The sequence below is a fragment of the Moschus berezovskii genome, chromosome 22 (genome assembly GCF_049115385.1).
Source record: "Moschus berezovskii isolate FMDL1 chromosome 22, NW_MosBer_1.0, whole genome shotgun sequence".
In the NCBI taxonomy this organism is placed as follows: domain Eukaryota; kingdom Metazoa; phylum Chordata; class Mammalia; order Artiodactyla; family Moschidae; genus Moschus; species Moschus berezovskii.
In genome coordinates this window covers 1979957-2003825 of record NC_142481.1, presented here as the reverse complement: position 1 = coordinate 2003825, position 23869 = coordinate 1979957, and the positions used below count along the sequence as shown (strand labels likewise).

The following is a 23869-nucleotide window of genomic DNA, read 5'->3' as shown; positions in this document are numbered from 1 at the left end:
AAGGATGAGGAGAAGAAGATGGAGTGGAAGGAATGACGGGGTGCAGGAAGAGCCCAGGAGATGGAGAAGTCCACAGGGAGAGAAGGAAGTCGACAAGTGTGGCGACTGTGAGTGCGGGAGAGCAAGGGGGGCAAGAGGGGCGACACGTGTGTATCGCCTCCTTAAAAGCGCGGACCAACCCTCATTCTTATCAGGCTTGCGCAGGAGGGAGGCAGAGAGATGAATAAAGCAGGGAACCGGAAGGCAAGGGAGGGCAGAGAAACGGAGAGCAATCAAGGCCGGAGGAAGGGGGGAGACCGAGAGGGGAAACCAGCGACCCGGGAGAGGAGCCCAGGCGGGGATGCGATGGGAGGACAGGGCCAGAAAAGCAGGTGAGCGGACGGGGCGGGAGAGAGCGCGGAGCAAAGAGGCCCAGGGAGAGGCCCGGCGCCCAGCCCCTCAGCCCCTCCGGGGCCACGGGGGAGCCTCAGGGTTCCCGGTCTCCCCCGGGAGGGGCCGGGCCGCCGGGAACCAGGCGGGGACCTCGGACTTCCTGCCGTGGCGCTTGCTGCGGACGGCACTCCCGGCAGCCTGGGCGCTCCTGGCGGCCTACGTGGCCGCGGCGCTGGGCGACGGCGCCCTGCTGGGGCTCATCGCCCCGCAACAGCGGCCGCACCGGCCCGTGTACCGCCCGCCCACCTGGCCACGGCCTGGGTGAGCGCCCCGCTCCCGCGGGCTCCGGCGCACGTGCGGGCCGGCCGGGCCCCCCTGTCTCCGGCGCGCGGCGGGGCGCAGCTCCCCGTGGGCCTCTCCCCGGGCCGCCGCGAGGCCCTCCTCCTGGCCGGGATGGCGCCTCTGCCCCGGGAGGCCCCGGGTGGACCGCTTCTCCTGCGCGCTGCCCGCCGCGCCGAGGACCGCGGGCGCCGACACCGCGGGCCCTTTCGCTTTCGTCCTCGCCTCCTCCGCCTCCATCCCGGCGGCCGTGGGCCGCCTGTCCTCCGCCCAGAGTCGCCTCCAGGCGCTGTCCCCCTGCGGTTCCCACCTGGCCGCGCTGGGGCTCCTCGACGGCACGGGTACCGCCCTGGCCCTGCGCCCCGCCGAGCCCCCCACCGAGTGCCACAAGCGGGTGGTTGTTCTCTGTCTCGTCGTCACGCCCGTCCTGAACCTGCTCATCGACAGCTTTCGGAACCGCGAGGTGCACGCGGCGGCCCGCTCGGCCCTGGCCCGGCCCCGGGGGAGTCACGCGCTGCGCTGGGCCGACCCTGGGGACACGCGGACACTGGGCCGGGAGCCCGCTCCTGGCTCCGACGCGTGGCTCTGTGATCTTGCGCGCCCCACTCTGTCCCTCCCAATCTCTGCGCGTTTTGGTGCGTTCAGCCTCGAGGGACCCGCTGGGCACAGGTCAGGGCCACCGACGTTTCTGTAGAGGGCCAGAGAGCAAACATTTTCAGCCTTGCCAGCTAAATGTTCTCTGTTGCTACTGCTCAGCTCTGCCGTCACAGCCTGGAAGCCACAGACATCCACGGATGAATAGGGCTGCATTCGCCAAAAACTCTCTGCTGCTATTCCATCTCTAGGTCGTGAGGGACTCTTTGCGACCCCATGGACTGCAGCACCAGGCTTCCGTGTCCATCACCATCTCCCAGAGTTTGCTCAAACTCACGTTCATTGAGTGGGTGATGCCATCCAACCATCTCATCTTCTGTTGCCCCCTTAAAAGCTCTTTGAAAGTGAAAGTGAAGTCGCTCAGTCCTGTCTGACTCTTTGCAACCCCATGAACTGTAGCCTACCAGGCTCCTCAGGAATGTTGAAATTTGAATTTTATATAAATGCTCACCATTCCCAAACTATTACTCTTCTTCTAATTTTGTTTCCAATCATTTAATAATGCGAAGATCATTTTATTTTTTTGGCTTAAGGACCGTAGACAATGGGCAAAGGGCCACAGTTTGCTGACCCTTGACATAGGATAAAAGACTGACCCGGGGCGCCCATGGCAGTCCAGTGGTTAGGACGCCCAGCTTCCGCTGCAGGCCACAGGCGATCCCTCGTTGCGGAACTAAGGTCTTACCTGGCTGTGAGCACAAATAAAGTAAAAACAAACAACAACAAAGGGGAGCAGCGCCTCAAGTGGAGGGAAGAGCAAGTGCGAAGGCCCTGAGGTGAGCAGGAAGGGCAAGTTCCTGGTCATGAAGTCTCTGAAGCTGGACTTAGAGAGCAAGACCAGAGGGAGGTGGGGGTCCTGGAGAGGTGGCCATGAACCGGTTCACAAGGGACCCTGTAAAAGGGAGGCAGTGGGGCAAACACCAGGTGGCGCTAGTGGTAAAGAACCCCTCTGCCAATGCAGGAGACTTGAGAGAGGTGGGTTCGCTCCCTGGGTCTGGAAGATCCCCTGGAGGAGGGCATGGCAACCCACTCCAGCATTCTTGCCTGGAGACTCCCATGGACAGAGGAGCCTGTCGGCTACAGTCCGTGGGGTTGCAGAGAGTTGGACAGGACTGAAAGGACTTAGCATGCATGCATGGTGCATGTACCAGGGGAAGCTTATTTCATTGGCAGGACAGCAGTGCAAAGGCCCTGAAGCCCGACCAGGCACTGAGGATGGAGCTCAGGGGTGTAGAGTCCGAGAGGTGTGGACCCAGGCCAGCCAGGGCCACCCGGCCTTGGTAAGGCCCTTGGGTCTCACCCCATGTTCACTGAGTGTGCAAGGCGGGTCCTGCTTGTGGGTGTGCAAGCATCCAATTTAGCAATTTGACCTCTTTGAAGTCACAGAATGCTTTGAAATTCTAACAACACCTGGAATATCAGCTCATAGAGAATAATAAAATTTACTGTCACCTTAAATAAGAAATTTCAATTTGGTTCAAACGTACAATTTAGAAGTTTGATCCATTATATTATCTTTAAAAAAGCTAATATAAAAGAGGTTGTTAAAAGCATTAAATCTCAAAACAACAATAATAACAAAACCAACCCTGTTTTGTCTACCAACCTGTCTAGTTAGATTCTCCCTTTAGTAAGACCCTCTCCCTGGGCTTCCCAGTTGGCACTAGTGGTAAAGAACCCACCTGCCAATGCAGGAGACATAAGAGATACAGGTTCGATCCCTGGGTGGGGAAGATCCCCTGGAGGAGGAAATGGCAACCCACTCCAGTATTCTTGCCTGGAGAATCCCATGGATAGAGGAGCCTGGAGGGCTACAGTCCACTGGGTCGCAGAGAGTCGGACATGACTGAAGGGACTACAGTTTTTCCTTCCCTCTTCCCTCCCCCAGGCCCCTTCATTCCTCTGGGTCTGTGCCGGCGGCCTGCCCCCCCCACCCCCAACCCATGACCACCGAGCCAACCAGGGCCGTGCTGGCGACATCACCCCGCCGGGCTCTGCTCACATGCCCACGCTGGCCCCGCCACTTGCCGCGCCCTCCCCACCTGTGTCCCTGCTCACACTGCTGGGCACCTGTCCTCCCTGCCCTGCGCGCACCCTGGTCCTTCTTGCTATGCCAGCCAGCCCTGCTGGAGACCTGCCTCCACTGCAGGTCACACCCCGGCTGCTGCCAGCCCTGCTGTGGCCTGGGGTGGCGTGTCCCCGTGGGCTGTGCCCTGCAGCTGCTCCGGTGCTGTCCTGTGTCTTGGGTGAGGGGCTCCTGACCTCCGTGGCCTGAGGTGCTGTGTGGCCGTCTGTAGGCACCTGCACTCTGGGGCCATCGCAAGCCCACGGCTCTGCCTGCTGGCTGGCCAGAGTCCCCGCATCACTGGTCCTCACCATCCAGCTGTCAGCTTCCCCTTCAGCAAGCCCCCAGTGCCCAATACTGCTGTGACATTGCCTGTCTACCGAGCCCGGTGTGTGCAGACACCAGAGTCTTCCAGGATGATGCGCTGGTGGCCACAGTGCCAGTCATGGTTCCCCTCTTTCTGATAGACACATCCTACGCCAAGATTCTGGCCACTGTGCTCCGATGCCAGCGGCCCTGTCCACAAGTGCCTCCCATCTTGTTGCAGTAGTTCTATTTTATGGCACAACAGGGGTCATCCACCCACGACCCAGGGCCAGCTACTCCCCTGAGAGCAAGCAAGTGGTGTCCCATTCCTCCACCCTGGTGACCTCATTTCCTCATCTACAGCCTTCGAAACAAGGAGGTGAAGGCTGCCTTGGGGCGAGTGTGCTGTCCTTACCAGGGGCTTGGATTCCAGGAATGAGCTTTTCAGGATCACATTTCAGAGTCAGGAATTGTCAATGTCTGACTTTGCTGACGATCTGTGTACAGATATGTGATGCACTTTTATTTTTCTGGGAAGTGTAACTTTTCCTCAAAGTCATAATGGTGCAGATTTCACCTTTCTGTCCAAGAAAAGGCACATGACCGAGTGCTCACGATATTTGATAGTGGTGGGCAAATGAATCTAATTTGGGTCAATTAGAGTGTATCAGTCAGTGACTGGCACAAAACTGCTGTGTAACAAACCACCCTAAAAATGTAGTGTCTTAAAACAGTCATTTGTCCTCAAGAGTCTTCAGTCAGCTGAGGGGTTAGCTAATGTCTTGTGGGGTCATTTGAATGGTTCTTCTGGTCTTGGTCAGGCTTGCTTGTGCAAATGAATGAGTGCTGACTGACATGGGCCTGGCTTGTTAGAGACACTCTGCTTTACCCTTTCCATCCATATTCTAGGACCAGAGGACTAGCTCACGCGTGAGTTTTCTCATTTCAATAGCTGAGTGAGAAGATCCCAACTGGGGGATGGAATTTCAAAGCTTTGGTAAGGTCACATTGTTGTTCAGTTGCTAAGTTTGTGACCCCATGGACATAGCATGCCAGGCTCCTCTGTCCTCCACTGTCTCCCAGGATTTGCTCAGATTCATGTCCATCGAGTTGGTGATGCCATCCAAGCATCTCGTCCTCCGTCACCCTCTTCTCCCCCTGCCTTCAATCTTTCCCAGCATCAGGGTCTTTTCCAATGAGTAGATTCCTTGCATCAGGTGGCCAAAGTATTGGAACTTCAGCTTCAGCATCACTCCTTCCAATGAACAATCAGGGTTGATTTCCTTTAGGATTGACTGGTTTGATCTCCTTGCAGGTCCCATGGCCAAAGTCAGATTCGTGGGGGAAGGAAGTACGTACTATCTTGGGGAGGAACAGTGAAGTTACTTAACAGATAATCTTGATATAGGGAAGAGTGAGGAACTGGGAGCATTAGAATCTACTTCAGAGAGCCTTATAGTGTAGTCAGTTCAGTCGCTCAGTCGAGTCCGACTCTTTGCAGCCCCATGAACCGCAGCACGCCAGGCCTCCCTGTCCATCAGCAACTCCCAGAGTTCACTCAAACTCAGGCTCGTTGAGTCGGTGATGCCATCTAACCATCTCATCCTCTCTTTTCCCCTTCTCTTCCTGCCTTCAATCTTTCCCAGCATCAGGGTCTTTTCCAATGAGTCAGCTCTTCACATCAGGTAGCCAAAGGATTGGAGTTTCAGCTTCAACATCAGTCCTTCCAATGAACACCCAGGACTGATCTATAGGATGGACTGGTTGGATCTCCATGCAGTCCAAGGGACTCTCAAGAGTCTTCTCCAACACCGTAGTTCAAAAGCATCAATTCTTTGGTGCTCAGCTTTCTTTATAGTCCAACTCTCACATCCATACATGACTACTGGAAAAACCATAGCCTTGACTAGACAGACCTTTGTTGACAAAGTAAAGTCTCTGCTTTTTAATATGCTGTCTAGGTTGGTCATAACTTTCCTCGCAAGGAGTAAGCATCTTTTAATTTCATGGCTGCAGTCACCATCTGCAGTGATTTTGGAGCCCCCCAAATTAAAGTCTGTCATTGTTTCCACTGTTTCCCCATCTGTTTACCATGAAATGATGGGACTGGATGCCATGATCTTAGTGTTTTGAATGTTGAGCTTTAAGCCAACTTTTTCACTCTCTTATTTCACTTTCATCAGGAGGTTTAGTTCTTCTTGGCTTTCTGCCATAAGGGTGGTGTCATCTGCATATCTGAGGTTACTGATATTTCTCCCAGCAATCTTGATTCCAGCTTTTGCTTCATCCAGCCCGGCATTTGCATGATGTACTCTGCATGTAAGTTAAATAAGCAGGGTGATCATATACAGCCTCGACGAACTCCTTTTCCTATTTGGAACCAGTCTGTTGTTCCATGTCCTGTTCTGTTACTTTCTGACCTGCACACAGATTTCTCAAGAGGCAGGTCAGGTGGTCTGGTATTCCCATCTCTTGAAGAATTTTGCACAGTTTATGGTGATCCACACAGTCAAAGTCTTTGGCATAGTCAATAAAGCAGAAATAGATGTTTTTCTGGAACTCTCTTGCTTTTTCGAAGATCCAGTGGATGTTGGCAATTTGATCTCTGGTTCCTCTGCCTTTTCTAAAACCAGCCTGAACATCTGGAATTTCATGGTTCACGTATTGCTGAAGCCTGGCTTGGAGAATTTTGAGCATTACTTTACTAGTGTGTGAGATGAGTGCAATTGTACGGTAGTTTGAGCATTCTTTGGCAATGGCTTTCTTTGGGATTGGGATGAAGACTGACATTTTCCAGTCCTGTGGCCACTGCTGAGTTTTCCAAATTTGCTAACATATTGAGTGCAGCACTTTCATAGCATCGTCTTTTAGGATCTGAAATAGCTCAACTGGACCTCCACTAGCTTTGTTCGTAGTGATGCTTTCTAAGGCCTACTTGACTTCGCATTCCAGGATGTCTGGCTCTAGGTGAGTGATCACACCATCATGATTATCTGGGTCATGAAGATCTTTTTTGTACAGTTCTTCTGTGTATTCTTGCCATATCTTCTGCTTCTGTCAGGTCCATACCATTTCTGTCCTTTATTGAGCCCATCTTTGCATGAAATGTTCCCTTTGGTATCTCTAATTGTCTTGAAGAGATCTGTAGTCTTTCCCATTTTATTGTTTTCTTCTATTTCTTTTCACTGATTACTGAGGAAGGCTTTCTTATCTCTCCTTGCTATTCTTTAGAACTCGGCATTCAAATGGGTATATCTTTCCTTTTCTCCTTTGCTTTTCACTTCACTTCTTATATTCTTTGATTATATTCTTTGCAACCAAAGGAGGAGAAGCTCTATACAGTCAGCAAAAACAAGACCGGGAGCTGACTGTGGCTCAGGTCATGAACTCCTTATTGCCAAATTCAGACTTAAATTGAATAAAGTAGGGAAAACCACTAGACCATTCAGGTATGACTTAAATCCCTTATGATTATACAGTGGAAGTGAGAAATAGATTTAAGGGACTAGATCTGATAGACAGAGTGCCTGATGAACTATGGACGGAGGTTCGTGACATTGTATAGGAGAGCCCGACATGGAGACTTTTATTCAAACTTCTCTACTCAGAGACCTGGAGGGTGAAGATGTAAGTTTGTATAACTAATAAGGGCTAATAATTTCCTTCTCGCTGTAGAGCACAGGGAACTCTACTCAGTACTCTAATGGCCTAGATGGGAAAAGAGTCTATGAGAGAGTAGATATATGTCTATGTATTATTGATTCACTTGGCAGTGCGCCTGAAACTGACACAGAATTACTAACACAGCACATCAGCTCTACTCCAGGAAGGATTCCACTTGCCAGTGCAAGAGATGCAGATTCAATCCCTGGGTCAGGAAGGTCCCTGGAGAAGGAAATGGCAGCCCACCCCCGTATTCTTGCCTGGAGAATCCCATGGATACAGGAGCCTGGAAGGCTACAGTCCACGGGGTCGAGTTATGACGGAGAGTTGGACATGACTGAGCACACACGCATGCATGTATGCTAAGTGACTTTAGTCACGTCCAACTCTTTGCAACCCTATGAACTGTAGCCCGCCAGGTGTCTCTGTCCATTAGATTCTCCAGGCAAGAATACTGGACTGGGTTGCCATGCCCTCCTCCAGGGAATCTTCCTGACCCAGGCATTGAATCTGAGTCTCTGGTGTCTCCTGCATTGGCAGGTGAATTCTGTATCACTAGCACCACGTGGGAAGCCCAAGCGCACACACACACACACACACACACACACACCAATGAATTTTTTTTTTTTTAAAGAATTACCGATGACCCTACCTGCAGAGCAGCAAAGGAGTCACAGACATAAAGATCAGACTTTCGGACAGTGGGAGAAGGAGAGGGTGGGGTGATTTGAGAGAATAGCACTGAAACATATACATAACTATATGTAAGATAGACAGCCAGGGGGAGTTTGATGTCTGACGCAGGGAACCCAAAGCCAGTGCTCTGTGACAGGCTGGAGGGATGGGCAGGGAGGACAGTGGGAGGGGGCTCAGGAGGGAGGGGACACATGTGTGCCCGTGGCTGATCCATGTGGATGTACGGCGAAAACCGTCAGAATATTGCCAAGGAATCATCCTCCAGTTAAAAGAAATTAATTTTTTTACAAGTATTAAATACATCAATAAAACATTTTCAAAAAGATGTAAGCTTGAAGATGTCAGCAACTACCTACTCTTTAGTGGGTGAGTCCCTTCTTGATGATGAACTCAGTGCAAAGAAAGTCAGAATCAATGGCAGGGAGGAGAAAGATGCGGAGCTAATGACTTTGTTGAGTTCCGGGGTCCAGGTATGCCTGGAGGCTGCTCCACCCTTTGGAGTTCCTCTTACATGAACCAACAAATTCCCTTCTCATTGAACCCACTTTGGGTTGACGTTCAGTCTGTTAGTGACCTTATTTACTGACTTCATTTCCAATAACTATCGTGGCATGTAAGTTACTTTATTTCTTCTCTCAAGCTCATTAAGAATTTTATTAAAATATGGGGAACTCGCTGGAGGTCCAGTGGTTAGGACTCCTTGCTCCCACCACCCGGGGCCCGGATTTGATCCCTGGTCTAGGAACTAAGATCCCTCATGCTTCTCAGTGTAGCCGAAATAAATAAATAAAAACTAAAGTATCAGTTAAAAAGGGATTTTAAAAAATATAGACATATCAGAGAAGTTTTCAGGTCATAGACGACCATTGATGGGCTCTAGTTTTATAGAAGGAAGAGTTTCTCACTCATCTCTCTGCTCCAGGATCTAAGCGAAGGGCCTGTGATCTGGGAAGACATCAGTCTGCACCCAACAGCCTGGACTAATGGAGGCTCTGAGGCTGACTCTCCTTTGCTCCTCCTCCCTCCAGGCCTCTCAGAGTGTCTGTAAAAAGCGTTCTCCTCTCTGTGTCTTCTCCGAATCCACAGAGACCGTGGAAGGTCTCTGTGGTCCGGAGCTCCAGGTTAAGCCTGCCTCCCTCTCACCATGCCAGCAGCTCAGAGGATCCAGACCTGCAAAGACAAGCAAGGGTGGAAACAGCGGGCGCCTTGCTCAGGACCAGATCCTCCTGTGATGGACTGAGCGGCACTTCCTCCAGTCCTCGATGTCTCCTCCTCTGGGCAGGAGCCCTGTCCGCCTGGAACCAGATCCTCTTCCAGGTTCAGCATCAGCAAGAAGGAATCTGGACCTCTTTATCCTTTAGCCATTGAATAAAGAGACCCCACGCTATCCTTTGGGGGTGAGGAGAAGAGACCCCAGAAAGAAACTTTCTCTTACAGAACACCCAAGCTGTACCAGGTACTGACTTGAGATACTTTAGATGTGTTAACTGATTTAACCCTCGCTCAGGGGTTACCTCCATATCTCACACTAATTCACAAGGCACAGATGGGTCCGCTGGCTTGTTGAAGATGAGACTGTTAGTACAGAGGATGTCTTGGGTTTCTCTCTCTCTTTTTGGCCATGCTGGGTCTCCACTGCTTTGAGGGCTTTTCCTCTGGCTGTGGCAAACAGGGGCCACCCTCTAGTTACAGTGCCTGGGCTTCTTTCCTTGCGGCTTCTGGGTGCTGAGCACAGGCTCAGTAGCTGTGGCTCATGGGCTTAGCTGCCCCAAGGCACGTGGGAGCCTCCTGGACCGGGGATCGAACCCCTGTCTCCTGCACTGACAGGCGGATTCTTTACCACTGAGCTACCAGGAGAGACCAAGAGATGTCTTGTTACTCGTGTCTGTCTGACTTCAAAGTCCTTGCTCTGGACCACTATGTCCTACCATCCCCCAGAGGTCTTGCATGTAGTGTCTACTAGTATATACAATTTATTAATGATAAGGGAAAGACCATAGCTCCCAAATTACAGAGGTGGTGTTGACGGATAAAGTAACATTTCTAGAGTTACATGATGGAAAATTCTCGAACACTTTGAGGCTAAAACCCAGGTTCATTCATGTCCTTACATCTACCACTTGTGCTGTACTGCTTCTTTGCACAAAGCCCTTACTTAATAAATATGCATGAAGTGAAGTGGAATGAAATACTATCAAGAGGGAAGGGGCTTTGCGGGGGGAGAATGGATACATAAATATGTATGGTTGAGTCTCTTTGCTGTTCACCTGAAACCACAACACTGCTAATCGACTATACCCCAATACAAAGTAAAAAGTAAAAAAATATATACTATCAAAAATTCCTACCAGTCAAGAGCCAATTTTATGTGACGTCCTTGGTGGTCCAGTGGTTAAGACAACACACTTCCACTGCAAGGGGCATGGGTTTGATCCCTGGTTGGAGAACTAAGATGCCACATGCCATGTGGCATGGCTAAAATAGTAGAAAAAGAGCTTTCCAATGAATGAGAGAAAGTCCAAATTTCATTCTGGACAATAGAATTTGAAACCAGTTCTGGGTTTAACCTCTCAGACCAAGCTTAACTGCCACACACTACTGCCCTTTTTTCTACAGCATAGACATTATATTGTTCAAGGGGTCAGCAATTACTTTTAATTTGAATAACATAAGACAGGCTTGAAGAGGTTAAGTAGAATATGCAAGGAGGGAACGGAGGCAGAAAACACTGTGGCCTGAATTCTTCTGAAAGTAAGTTCTTATTCAATATCATGTTTCCTTCAAAACTAGCATAGGTGTTAAAAACAATCCATGAATAAAAATATTTGGGGGGATGGAATAGTCTCTGAATACTCTAGTTCTGGGATTCAGGATACTAACATGAAGCTTTGTTGGGCGTGTTTATAGTTTCTCTGTAAATTATCCGTGGGCATTCTGGCTAACCTGAAGTCCTAAATTAGGGAGGGTGGCTATGACCACCGCTGCATTGTTACTTGGGACAGACAACTGTAAAAGCCTGATTTCCGAAGGGGTTCGTGCTGACCGCTCCTTCCCTACCTCTCCATCCTCATCTTCTGCTTCTCTGTGTTTTGGTCTAAAGTGGATTCGTTTCTTTTGCTAGTAATTGCCACAATTTATAAGTCTGAGTTACCCTGAAGATATGATATTCCTTCAGTAGATACAATTAGCAAATGGAACATTTCTGTTTTCTTCAGAGATAAACAGAAGCCTCAGGAGACAAAGATGAAGCTTCTTACATGGAAGTTCATGCATTCTAAATGTCAGTGTCTTAATACACTCTAAACTTTTCTTAAAGAGAGTTAATGCAAATAGCCTCAACTGTGCTTCCAGTTATATTTCAATGTGTTTTTTCCTAGACAAACAAGTTGCACATTCATGAACAATTTACGAAGCCTAACGGCTCTATGAACAATTATAAGCAGTGTTATTCATTGAGCATGGGCTTCCCAGGGGGCTCAGTGGTATAGAATCTGCCTGTAATGCAGGAGACACAGGTTTGGTCCCTCGGTCGGGAAGATCCCCTGGAGAAAAGAATGGCTACCCACTCCAGTATTCTTGCCTGGAGAATCCTATGGATGGAGGAGCCTGGGGAGCTACAGTCCGTGGGGTCCCAAAACAGTTGCATATGACTGAGCGACTGAACAACATTTGTTGAGCATGAACGTGAGAGCCCTGGGAAGTGTGAATAAATGGGCATGGTACATCTGCAATCGAGAACACCACAGCCCAGCTCACTATAATCTTCATGATGGCTACTGAATCCTTGTCCAGCCTCTAAAATTGCCAGATGTGCCCCGACTGACATAAATAGGTCTACATACGTGTGGAACTTTGAGCTCTGTATCTTACATCCCTGTAGAATATTTGCCCACTGAGCCCAGCTTCAAAGACCTCCTCAGGACCCATGACAACTGACATCTGTCACTCTAGGCTCTTGGCGCTCGCTGTCCTTTCTGCCCGCGGGGCTGCTCCCCTCAGCTCTGTGCACCTACAAACCCTCCCACCCTCTACGTCTCTGTTCAAACAGCGTCTTCTAGGGTCAAGTCCCTCATGGTGAGAACTAACATAGCCAGATTACGTGCCCCCCATCTAATTATCGGAAATTACCTTGGAATTCAGACTTTGTTTAGTAAAGCCTATTTCCACCTATAACTCTGAAGCCCACTGAAATAGACACATTCCCTTCTAGGGCCCGATGCAATCTTTCCCCACCAGGTACTGTTAGAAGTTCTAAACCCTACGGGGTTTTGTGAAGAATACACGAGTTAACACACGGACGTTCCTGCTGCCGGGGCTGCTGTACAGGAAGCACTGAATAAATGTGGGGACGTGTGTTCATCAGCATCGCGTTTCTGAAACAGTTCTTCATTTATATTTAGCTGTGCTGGCTCTTTGGTGCTGTGCTCGGACTTTCTGTAGTTGCGATGAGCAGGGTCTACTCTCTAGGTGCGGTGCACGGCTTCTCACCGTGGGGGCTTCTCCTGTTGCAGAGCATGGGCTTGAGGGTGCTGGGGCTTCAGTAGCTTGCAGTTCCTGGGCTCTAGAGCACAGGTTCCATCACTGGGACATGTGTGCTTAGTTGCTCTGTGGCAGGTGGGATCTTCCCAGAGCAGGGATCGAACCCATGTCTCCTGCATCGGCAGGCAGGTTCTTTACTGCCGTGCCACCAGGGAAACCCCAGTGTATGTTAAATAAATCCAAAACCTCCACCAGAGGTTTCTTCTGCCTGCATGCACGTTACCTAGAGGGTGAAGCCCAAACGCACTGTCATCTTTGCACTCAAGCTACCTGTTAGCGTTCCCTGTTGGTTCACTCATCTTCATCACACCACAGTCGTCACCCCCAGACACTTTGCTGGGATCTGAGGACTGAACAGACAGATCGGACCTGCTCTCATCATGATCTTCACGATGTCTTGGGACACCTTGTGAGATACCTCCTGTGGAACTGGTGGTTACAACGCTGTCACACCGGCAACTATTCTGCAGCTTTTAAAGGGATGAGGTCAGCTCGAGGCTGATACAGAATCAGCTTCAAGACATGTTATTAGTGAACATTCAGGATGCAGAATGTATGTTTAGTATGTTGCTCGTCATGTTTATCGGGGCCATGCACCTACAAATGATGGTGATGACAAGATCTATTTCTTGGGACCTCCCTGGTGGTCCAGTGGTAAAGAACCTGCTTTCCAATTAGGGGACGTGGGTTCGATTCCTGGTCAGGGAACTAAGATCTCACATGACTCGGGGCCAGGAAGCCCAAGCTCCAGAGCAAGAAAAGCCGGCATGCCCCAACAAAGACCCAGCACAGCCAAACAAAACAAAGACAGAACCAAGATCTATTTCTTCAGGATCCCCCAAGAGACTGGTCAGGGGGTTGCCTCAAAAGAAGGTCTAAGGATAAGGTGTCAGAGGTTAGAGTGACACTGACTTGATTTTTTTAAACCTTGAGATGGTGGTAAAATACAATGCCTATTACTAATGAGAATGGAGAGAGACTGCCTCTGATCATAGGTAAGAACATTGAAGTGACGGTTGTCAGATCACAAAAGGCCTTGGGACCAAATATGGCAGCTGCAATTTTGAATATCATCTGGCTGGTGTTGGTTGAAGAGAGAATGGCCAAGTGGCTCCTTGCAAACTGTCTTCTATTGACGGGGTCACTTAGTGTTGTGCAAAACAGTGGTCACTGTGGGGAAGGGCTGGGAAGGCCTGGTCCATGGCAAGTCATTGAAGGACATGAGACACTGCACATTTGCAACTGCGATTCCTTTGCTCAGAATGCTGTGCCCATCTGTTCTGATGTGGGGGCCTCTCAGCTTATACATTACACCGTTGACCATTTTAGCTTTTGTAATCCCCAGTGCCTTATCTCAGGGCCCTTCATACACTTGAGCACAACCTTAATCCCTTCAAAATGGCTTTGCCTTTTATTGGCTTTTTTTCTTCATTATGTTTTTCTCACAAGTCAGCACACTGCAGATACGGACTGTATCTTTCTTCTTCACTCATGTATTCTTGAAAGTGTTAGCTGATCAGTCACGTCTGACTTTTTTGGACCCCCATGGACTGTAGTCTGCCAGGCTTCCCTGTCCATGGAATTCTTCAGGCAAGAATATTGGAGTGGGTTGCCATCCCCTCCTCCCGAAGATCCCGGGGATCTTCCCGACCCAGGATTCTAACCTTTGTCTCCTGCACTGGCAGGCAGACTCTACCAGTGGACCACCAGAGAAGCCCATTACTGAATTAATAATCAACTCAATAAAAGTAGATAGGGCACCCATGGAAGGCGTATGGAAAAGGAATGAAATAATTATTTCTCCTGCCATGAAAATCAGACCTTCAAAGACAGGACCTGAGCCATAATAATTTTTTCTGATTTTCAGCGTAGAAATGAAGGGATAGATTAAACAGGAAAAGGTGATTGACTTGAGACATGTATAGGGGTTGAAATCTATAAGCCTTGGAAAGTAACTGGTTGTGGTTGGCAGTGGGGGCTAAGGTGAGTTTCAGGTAATTTTCACATTAACCTGATAAAAACATTGTTTACCTATTGAGATGAGGATGACAGAAGAATCAAAGCTGATTTGAGTTTAATGCGGAGTGAGTTAGAAAGGCTTGGGGGACTCCTTAATGAAGAAATTCTGAGAGTCTAAGAAAGTGAAAGTGGTCGTTGCTCAGTCATGTCTGACTCTTCGTGACCCCATGGACTGCAGCCCGCCAGGCTCCTCTGTCCATGGTATTCTCCAGGCAAGAATCCTGGAATGGGTTGCCATTTCTTCCTCCAGGGGATCTTCCCAACCCAGGGATCAAACCTGGGTCTCCTGCATTGCAGGCAGATTCTTTACCATCTGAGCCAGCAGGGAGCCTAAGGAACCAGTTAAATTTAGAAGCCAAGCCATGGGGAGTGCTCCGTCTGGAGACAGAGGTTTTGACGCTTCAACTTTTAGGTGTCATTTTCAGCTGAAATAGGTTGATACTCTGGACATTGTCAGTAGTGCTGCCCTGAAAATAGGGGTGCAAGTATCATTTTAAATAATGATTTTCCTGGGATCTAAGGCAAGGAGTAGGCTGGCTGGACAGGTAGTAACTCTGTGTTTAGTGTTTCTGGTCATTGGTCGGTGAGAGGTGATACCTCACTATAATTTTGATTTGCATTTCTCTAAGATTTCAGGAGGTGAAATTTTTCCAATAATTTTTTTTAAGCAGTGTGAGTAAAACTGATCCTCCAGAGTGGCCTCTTACCATCTGCCCTATTTTGAAACTTTCTCCAAGACCTACCCGAGGATCTTTATTGAGGATGAAGATCTCCCTCTGTCCTCCTGGCTGGTGAATATGAAGAGGTCAGTTAAGAGATGTTTTCAGTTCTTGTGCCATGTGTTTTTTTTTTTTTTTTAGTAATTTGGGTTATTTTCCCCCTTTGGAGTATACTTGATTTCTGTTGTTCTGTTTATTTTGGGTTTACAGGAACTTAATCGATTCAGTTCTCACAGATGTGTATCTATTACGTTTTTTTGGTGGGTCTTTTCCCATATAGGTTCTCTCGGTGTGTTCAGTAGAATTTCTTGTGCTCTTCAGTAGGTCCTTTAGGACTATCTTTGATAATAGTTAGTGTATATGTGTTAATCCCAACCTCTTAATGTCTCCCTTCCCCTACCTTTTAATTATCATAAATGCATTTTCTAAGTCCGTATGTAGATGGACCGGTTACTCTTCATTTTTCTATTCATGGACATTTTGGTTGATGCTGTCTATTAAATATTGTCAATAGTGCTGCCTTGAAAATAGAGTTGCAAGTATCATTTTACATATGTTATTTTCTCTGGATCTAAGGCAAGGGGTGGCTTGCCAGATCGTGTGGTGGCTCTACATTTACTGTTTTAAAGAATCTCCATACTGTTTTCCTTCCTGGCTGCACCCACCCATTTCCCTCCCCGCCCACACTGTAGGCAGATTCCCTATTCCCCTCACCCTCGGCAGCACTGAATCTTTGCATATCTTTCAGAGAATGGCCATTCTGAAGAGTGTGAGTTGAAATGTTGCTGCTGTTTTGATTGCCATTTCTCTAACAGTGACACTGAGCATCTTTCATGGGCTTTATGGCCATCTGGATGCTTTTTTAAGACAAAGGTCTATTTAGATCTCTGGCCTATTTTTCTATTGAGTTGATTGTTTTATGATACTGAGCTGAATGAACTATTTGGTTGTTTGGAGATGAATAAATTGTTCTTAAATTTTATCATAACCATTTTCCCCCATTTGAGGGTTGTCTTTTTCTTTCATTTAGAATTTCCCTTGCTGTGCAAAAGCTTTTGAGGTTACTTTTGTTGAGTTTTGTTATTTTTCATTTTTCTAAGAGTGAAACCAAGAGGTTGCTGTGATTGATTTCAACACCTGTTCTGCCCATATTTTCCTCAAGAAGTTTAGAGTATCCACCCCTCCATTTAGCTCTTTAATATATTTGGAGTTTCTTTTCTGTATAAGGTTAGGGAGAGATGTAATTTTATTCACTTTTCCCTTGCTTAAGAAATCTCCACACTGTCCTCTGTTCTGGCTGTTAATTTACATTGCCAGCATCAATATAGGAGAATTCACTTTTCCCCAAAACCTCTCCACCATTTACTGTTGGTAGAGTTTTTTTTTTTTTTTGGTGGAAAGAGTATTTTATTTTTAAAATTTATTTATTTATTTTAATTGGAGGCTAATTATGGATGTGAGAGTTGGACTGTGAAGAAGACTGATCGCCGAAGAATTGATGCTTTTGAACTGTGGTGTTGGAGAAGACTCTTGAGAGTCCCTTGTACCGCAAGGAGATCCAACCAGTCGATTCTAAGGGAGATCGATCCTGGGTGTTCATTGGAGGGACTGATGCTGAAGCTGAAACTGCAATACTTTGGCCACCTCATGTGACGAACTGACTCACTGGAAAAGACTCTGATGCTGGGAAAGGTTGGGGGCGGGAGAAGAAGGGACGACCGAGAATGAGATGGCTGGATGGCATCACCGACTCTGTGGACATGAGTTTGAGTGAGCTCCGGGAGTTGGTGATGGACAGGGAGGCCTGGCGTGCTGTGATTCATGGGGTCGCAAAGAGTCGGACACGACTGAGCGACTGAACTGAACTGAACTGAACTGAATTACAACATTGTAGTGGTTTTTGCCATCTGTTGACATGAATCAGCCACACGGTGTACATGTGTCCCCATCCTGAACCCCCCTCCCACCTCCCTTCCCATCCCATCCCTCAGGGTCATCCCAGTGCACCAACCCTGAGCGCCCTGTCTCATGCATCGAACGTGGACTGGTGATCTGTTTCACATATGATAATATACATGTTTCAATGCTATTCTCTCATCACCCAACCCTCGCCTTCTCCCACAGAATCCAAAAGTCTGTTCTATACATCTGTGTCTCTTGCTGTCTCACATATAGGGTCATCATTACCATCTTTCTAAATTCCATATATATGCGTTAATATACTGTATTGGTGTTTTTCTTTCTGACTTACTTCACTCTGTATAATAGTCTCCAGTTTCATCCACCTCATTAGAACTGATTCAAATGCCTTCTTTTTAATAGCTGAGTAATATTCCACTGTGTATATGTACCACAGCTTTCTTATCCATTTGTCTGCATATGGACATCTAGGTTGCTTCCATGTCCTGGCTATTATAAACAGTGCTGTGATGAACATTGGGGTACACGTGTCTCTTTCAATTCTGGTTTCCTCAGTGTGTATGCCCAAAAGTGGGATCGCTGGGTCATATGGCAGTTCTGTTTCCAGTTTTTAAAGGAATCTCCACACTGTTCTCCATAGTGACTGTACTCGTTTGCATTCCCACCAACAGTGTAAGAGGGTTCCCTTTTCTCCACACCCTCTCCAGCATTTATTGTTTGTAGACTTTTTGATAGCAGCCATTCTGACCAGTGTGAGATGGTACCTCATTGTGGTTTTGATTTGCATTCTCTGATTATGAGTGATGTTGAACATCTTTTCATGTTTTGTTAGCAATCTGTATGTCTTCTTTGGAGAAATGTCTGTTTAGTTCTTTGGCCCATTTTTTGATTGGGTCATTTATTTTTCTGGTATTGAACTGTGAGCTGCTTGTATATTTTTGAGATTAATTCTTTGTCAGTTGCTTCATTTGCTATTATTTTCTCCCATTCTGAAGGCTGTCTTTTCTCCTTGCTTATAGTTTCCTTTGTTGTGCAAAAGCTTTTAAGTTTAATTAGGTCCCATTTGTTTATTTTTGCTTTTATTTCCATTACTCTGGGAGGTGGTGTGATTTCTGTCAGAAAATGTTTTGCCTGTTTTCCTCTAGGAATTTTACAGTTTCTGGTCTTACATTTAGATCTTTAATCCATTTTGAGTTTATTTTTGTGTATGTTCTTAGAAAGTGTTCTAGTTTCATTCTTTCACAAGTGGTTGAACAGTTTTCTCAGCACCACTTGTTAAAGAGATTATCTTTTCTCCATTGTATATTCTCGCCTCCTTTGTCAAAGATAAGGTGTCTATAGGTGTGTGGATTTATCTCTGGGCCTTCTCTTTTGTTCCATTGATCTATATTTCTGTCTTTGTGCCAGTACCATACTGTCTTGAAGACTGTAGCTTTGTAGTAGAGCCTGAAGTCAGGCAGGTTGATTCCTCCAGTTCCATTCTTCTTTCTCAAGATTGCTTTGGCTATTTGAGGTTTTTTTGTATTTCCACACAAATTGTGACATTATTTGTTATAGTCCTGTGAAAAATACCGTTGGTAGCTTGATAGGGATTGCATTGAATCTATAGATTGCTTTGAGTAGTATACTCATTTTCACTATATTGATTCTTCCGATCCAAGAACATGGTATATTTCTCCATCTATTTGTGTCCTCTTTGATTTCTTTCATCAGTGTTTTATAGTTTTCTATATGTAGGTGTTTCATTTCTTTAGGTAGATTTATTCCTAAGTATTTTATTCTTTTTGTTACAATGGTGAATGGAATTGTTTCCTTAATTTCTCTTTCTGTTTTCTCATTGTTCAATTCAGTTCAGTTCAGTCACTCAGTCGTGTCCGACTCTTTGCGACCCCATGAATCACAGCACACCAGGCCTCCCTGTCCATCACCAACTCCCGGAGTTCACTCAAACTCATCTCCATCGAGTCGGTGATGCCATCCAGCCATCTCATTCTCTGTCGTCCCCGTCTCCTCCCGCCCCAAATCCTTCCCAGCATCAGAGTCTTTTCCAATGAGTCAACTCGTCACATGAGGTGGCCAAAGTACTGGAGTTTCAGCTTTAGCGTCAGTCCTTCCAATGAACACCCAGGACTGATCTCCTTTAGAATGGACTGGTTGGATCTCCTTGCAGTCCAAGGGACTCTCAAGACTCTTCTCTAGCACCACAGTTAAAAAGCATCAATTCTTCGGCGATCAGCTTTCTTCACGGTCCAACTCTCACATCCATAATGACCACGGGAAAAACTATAGCCTTGACTAAACGGACCTTTGTTGGCAAAGTAATATCTCTGCTTTTTAATATACTATCTAGGTTACTAGGTCATAACTTTCCTTCCAAGGAGTAAGCGTCTTTTAATTTCATAGCGGCAATCAGCATCCTCAGTGATTTTGGAGCCCAAAAAATAAAGTCTGACACTGTTTCCACTGTTTTCCCATCTATTTCCCATGAAGTGATGGGACCAGATGCCACGATCTTTGTTTTCTGAATGTTGAGCTTCAAGCCAACCTTTTCACTCTCCTCTTTCACTTTCCTCAAGAGGCTTTTGAGTTCCTCTTCACTTTCTGCCATAAGGGTGGTGTCATCTGCATATCTGAGGTTATTGATATTTCTCCCAGCAATCTTGATTCCAGCTTGTGCTTCTTCCAGCCCAGCATTTCTCTTGATGTACTCTGGATATAAGTTAAATAAGCAGGGTAACAATATACAACCTTGACGAACTCCTTTTCCTATTTGGAACCAGTCTGTTGTTCCATGTACAGTTTAGTGTATGGGAATGCAAGGGATTTCTGTGTATTAATTTTATATCCTGCAAGTTTACTATATTCGTTGATTAGCTCCAGTAATTTTCTGGTAGAGTCTTTAGGGTTTTCTATGCAGAGGATCATGTCATCTGCAAACAGTGAGAGTTTTACTTCTTTTCCAATCTGGATTGCTTTTATTTCTTTTACTTTTCTGATGGCAGTGGCTAAAACTTCCAAAACTATGTTGAATAGTAGTGGTGAGAGTGGGCACTCTTGTGTTGTTCTTGACTTTAGGGGAAATGCTTTCAGTTTTTCACCATTGAGGTTAATGTTTGCTGTGGGTTTATCATATATGGCTTTTATTATGTTGAGGTATATTCCTTCTATGCCTGATTTCTGGCTCACAAATCTACAGCATCTCTCTTCATAACAGCCCATTTCCAAGAGAATTTGGTTTTGCCAGTGTCTCAGTTCCCAATACACTGTGAACATATTCCCAATATTGTATACTATGTGTCTTTGCAGGAATCAGGATGTAGATACGTTTTGTCTCTCTGCAGATGGAGAGGTCCCTGGATTTGGGCAACATGACAAGGGTCCAGGAATTCATCCTGCTGGGCTTGTCCACGAGCCCAGAAACAAGGGAAGTCCTGTTTGTCATCTTCCTGATCCTCTACCTGCTGACCCTCCTGGAGAACTCCCTCATTGTCTTCCTCGTCTGCAGCCACACTGAGCTCCACAAGCCCATGTACTTCTTCCTGGGCAACCTGAGCTGCCTGGAGATGTGCTATGTGTCCGTGACCATGCCCAGCCTGCTCGTGGGGCTGCGGACGGGACCCTACCACGTGTCCTTCACAGCCTGCATGACCCAACTCTTCTTCTTCATCGTCCTCATCTGCACAGAGTGCACCCTCCTGGCCTCCATGGCTTATGACCGTTATGTGGCCATCTGCCGCCCACTGCATTACCTGCTGCTCATGCGGCCCCAGGTCTGCCTGGGCTTGGCCGGCACCTCGTGGCTTGGTGGGCTGCTGGTCTCGGTGGCCAAGACAACATGCATCGCCAACCTGTCCTACTGCGGCCCCAACACCCTCAACCAATTCTTCTGTGACGTCTCCCCACTGCTCAACCTGTCCTGCACCCACGTGGCCCTGACCGAGCTGGTGGACTTCCTCTCTGCCATCGTCATCTTCTGTGGGACGCTGCTGGTCGCCCTGGCCTCCTACTCGGCCATCGGGGCGACGGTGCTCCGCATGCCTTCGGCCGCCGCCCGGCGCAAGGCCTTCTCCACCTGCGCCTCCCACCTGGTGGTGGTGGGCATCTTCTACTCGGCAGCCCTCTTCATCTACTGCCGCCCCAGCCGCATCAGATCCATGGACCTCAACAAGGTGCTGTCGGTCATCTACACGGTGGCCACACCCATGTGCAATCCGGTCATCTACTGCCTGCGGAACAGGGAGGTTCACGCAGCCCTGTTCAGAACTCTCCGCTGGACTTGATCCTGGTCTTGGGATATTAACACCATATCTACTAATTTACATTTTCTCATGGCTTGAAACACCTTAAGGGATATTGAAACAGCAAGGTACATACTGAAGGAATAAATTTCTCACTTCTCATTATTTCTCACAAAGAAAGTGAAAGTGTTAACTGCTCAGTCATGTCTGACTCTTTGCGACCCCACGGACTGTAGCCCCTCAGGCTCCTCTGTCCATGGAATTGTCCAGGCAAGAATACTGGAGTGGGTTGCCATTTCTTTCTTCAGGGGATCTTCCTGACCCAGGGATCGAATCCAGGTCTCCTGTATTACAGGAAGATTCTATACTGTTAATATATATTAAGTCTATCCAGGAAGCCTTTATATATATATATATATATATATATATGAGTTTGAAGCAATCCGTGACAAAATTGTAGCTACCCAAGAGAAACGTGAACATTGTCTATGAGAAAGTAGATCATCAAAGATGACTGATAAGGGCTGGTGACCCTCATGACAAGATGCTTCACTTTATGAGTAAACCAGGAAAGTAAATCTAACCATCTCATCAGTTTTATTAAGGGAATATTGACGAATATTTATTTCCTAAATGTGTCTATATGTCCCCACAAGTAGAAATAGATAAGTACAAGGACATTCATTGGATCTTTGCTTGTAAAGAAAAATAATAGGAAACAGCCTACATGTCCATCCAGTGCATAGATTAAAAATAGCACATTCATTCTAAGATAAGCATTAGGCTATTAAAAAGAAATCAATTTGTATGTTTTGACATGGATATTTGGTTCATATATATATGTTAAGTTAAAAATAAAACAAATATAGTATGAAATACTTTTGTATTTTTTTAAATTAACTTTTAAGTTTACAGGTGTATAATGAAGCGGAAGACCATTTTCTCTGCTCTTCAGATACCTTGGTGCTTCTCAGAGCAAGTTGTGAACATGTGTTTCCATGCTAACATGCACCCTAGGATTGATTCACTGAAGGCAGGAGCAGTTTCTCATTCATCTTTGTTTTTTAAAAATTTTTGGCTGCACCCCATGGCATGAGGGAACTTAGTTTCCAGATGAGGGATGGAAGCCGTGCTCCCTGCATTGGATGGCGGAGTCTTAACCACTGGACCACCAGGGAAGCCCCTCTTACCCATCTTTATACTCCAGGCTCCAGGCGCAGGGCTAGGCATTTGGGAAGGCAGCTGTGAATGTGCGATGGCCTCAACTAAGGGTGGGTCTGAGGCTGACTCTCCTCGTGTGTGTGTGCGCTGTCGCTTCAGTCATGTCTACCCCTGCAACCCCATGGACTGTAGCCCCCCATGTTCCTCTGTCCATGGGATTCACCAGGCAAGAATACTGGAGGGGGTTGCCATGCCCTCCTTTAGGGGATCTTCCCGACCCAGGGATCTAACCTGAGTCTCTTACATCTCTTGCACTGGCAGGTGGCTTCTTTATCACCAGCACCACCTGGTAAGTCCTCTCCTCCCCTTAAGCCTCTGCAAAGCTATCAAAAAAAAAAAAAAAAGATTCCTCTTCTCCAAATCCACAGAGATCGGGGAAGTCTCTGAGGTCAAGAGCGCCAGCTTACGCCCGCCTCCTTCTCACTGTGAGGGCAGTCACCTTAGCAAGTCAGAGCAACCAGAACAACGGAGAGAAACAAGGGTGGGATGGTTGTTGGGGTGGGTGCCTCGCTCAAGACCAGGAGCAAATCCTTCCAAGCTGGACTGAAAGGTCATTCCTCTGTTCGTTGGCATCTCTCCCTCTGGGCAGGAGCCCAACCTGCCTGAACACCAGAGCCTTCTTTGGGTACAGTGTCAGCAAGAAGGGATCTGTACCTGCTGTCTTTCAGCCATCAGGTGAGGGAACAAACTCCTTATTGGTGTGGACAAGGAACCATGGAAAGACATGTTCCTTTATAGAACACCCAAGGCATACCTTGTACCAACTCTAAAACTTTATACCTGTCTCTACAGTGTGCATGGACATGTTCTACCAGACATGGGTTATCTGGGCAAGTAGGTCAAGTGGCTTCTTGAAGAAAATCCAGCTAGTAAGGAAGAGATATCCTCAAAGTCACGTCTGTCTGGCTCTGAAGTGGTTTTCAACCACCATGTTTTACCATCCTGAGAGATTAGGTATACAGTAGCTACTATTATATGGAATTGATTAATTCTAAGGACTGCAAGGAGATCCAACCAGTCTATTCAAAAGGAGATCAATCCTGGGTGTTCACTGGAAGGACGGATGCTAAAGCTGAAACTCTAATACTTTGGCCACTTCATGCGAAGAGTTGACTCAC

At 47.2% G+C, this 23869-nt stretch overlaps 1 protein-coding gene across 2 annotated transcripts; it reads left to right on the top strand.

Annotated features, from left to right (window-relative positions):
• The first annotated feature begins 284 nt into the window (after nucleotides 1-284).
• On the top strand, nucleotides 285-22341 carry LOC129546006 (olfactory receptor 6Z7-like). Of its 2 annotated transcripts, none has more exons than XM_055410671.2 (2): nucleotides 285-371; nucleotides 20634-22341. In XM_055410671.2, the coding sequence occupies exon 2, from the start codon at nucleotides 20634-20636 to the stop codon at nucleotides 21570-21572; it is 939 nt and encodes a 312-aa protein (XP_055266646.2). In that variant the 5' UTR covers nucleotides 285-371; the 3' UTR covers nucleotides 21573-22341. The 2 variants fall into 2 exon arrangements, with proteins under 2 accessions (XP_055266646.2, XP_055266645.2); XM_055410670.2 differs by lacking the exon at nucleotides 285-371 and adding an exon at nucleotides 15329-15458.
• The last annotated feature ends 1528 nt before the right edge of the window (nucleotides 22342-23869 follow it).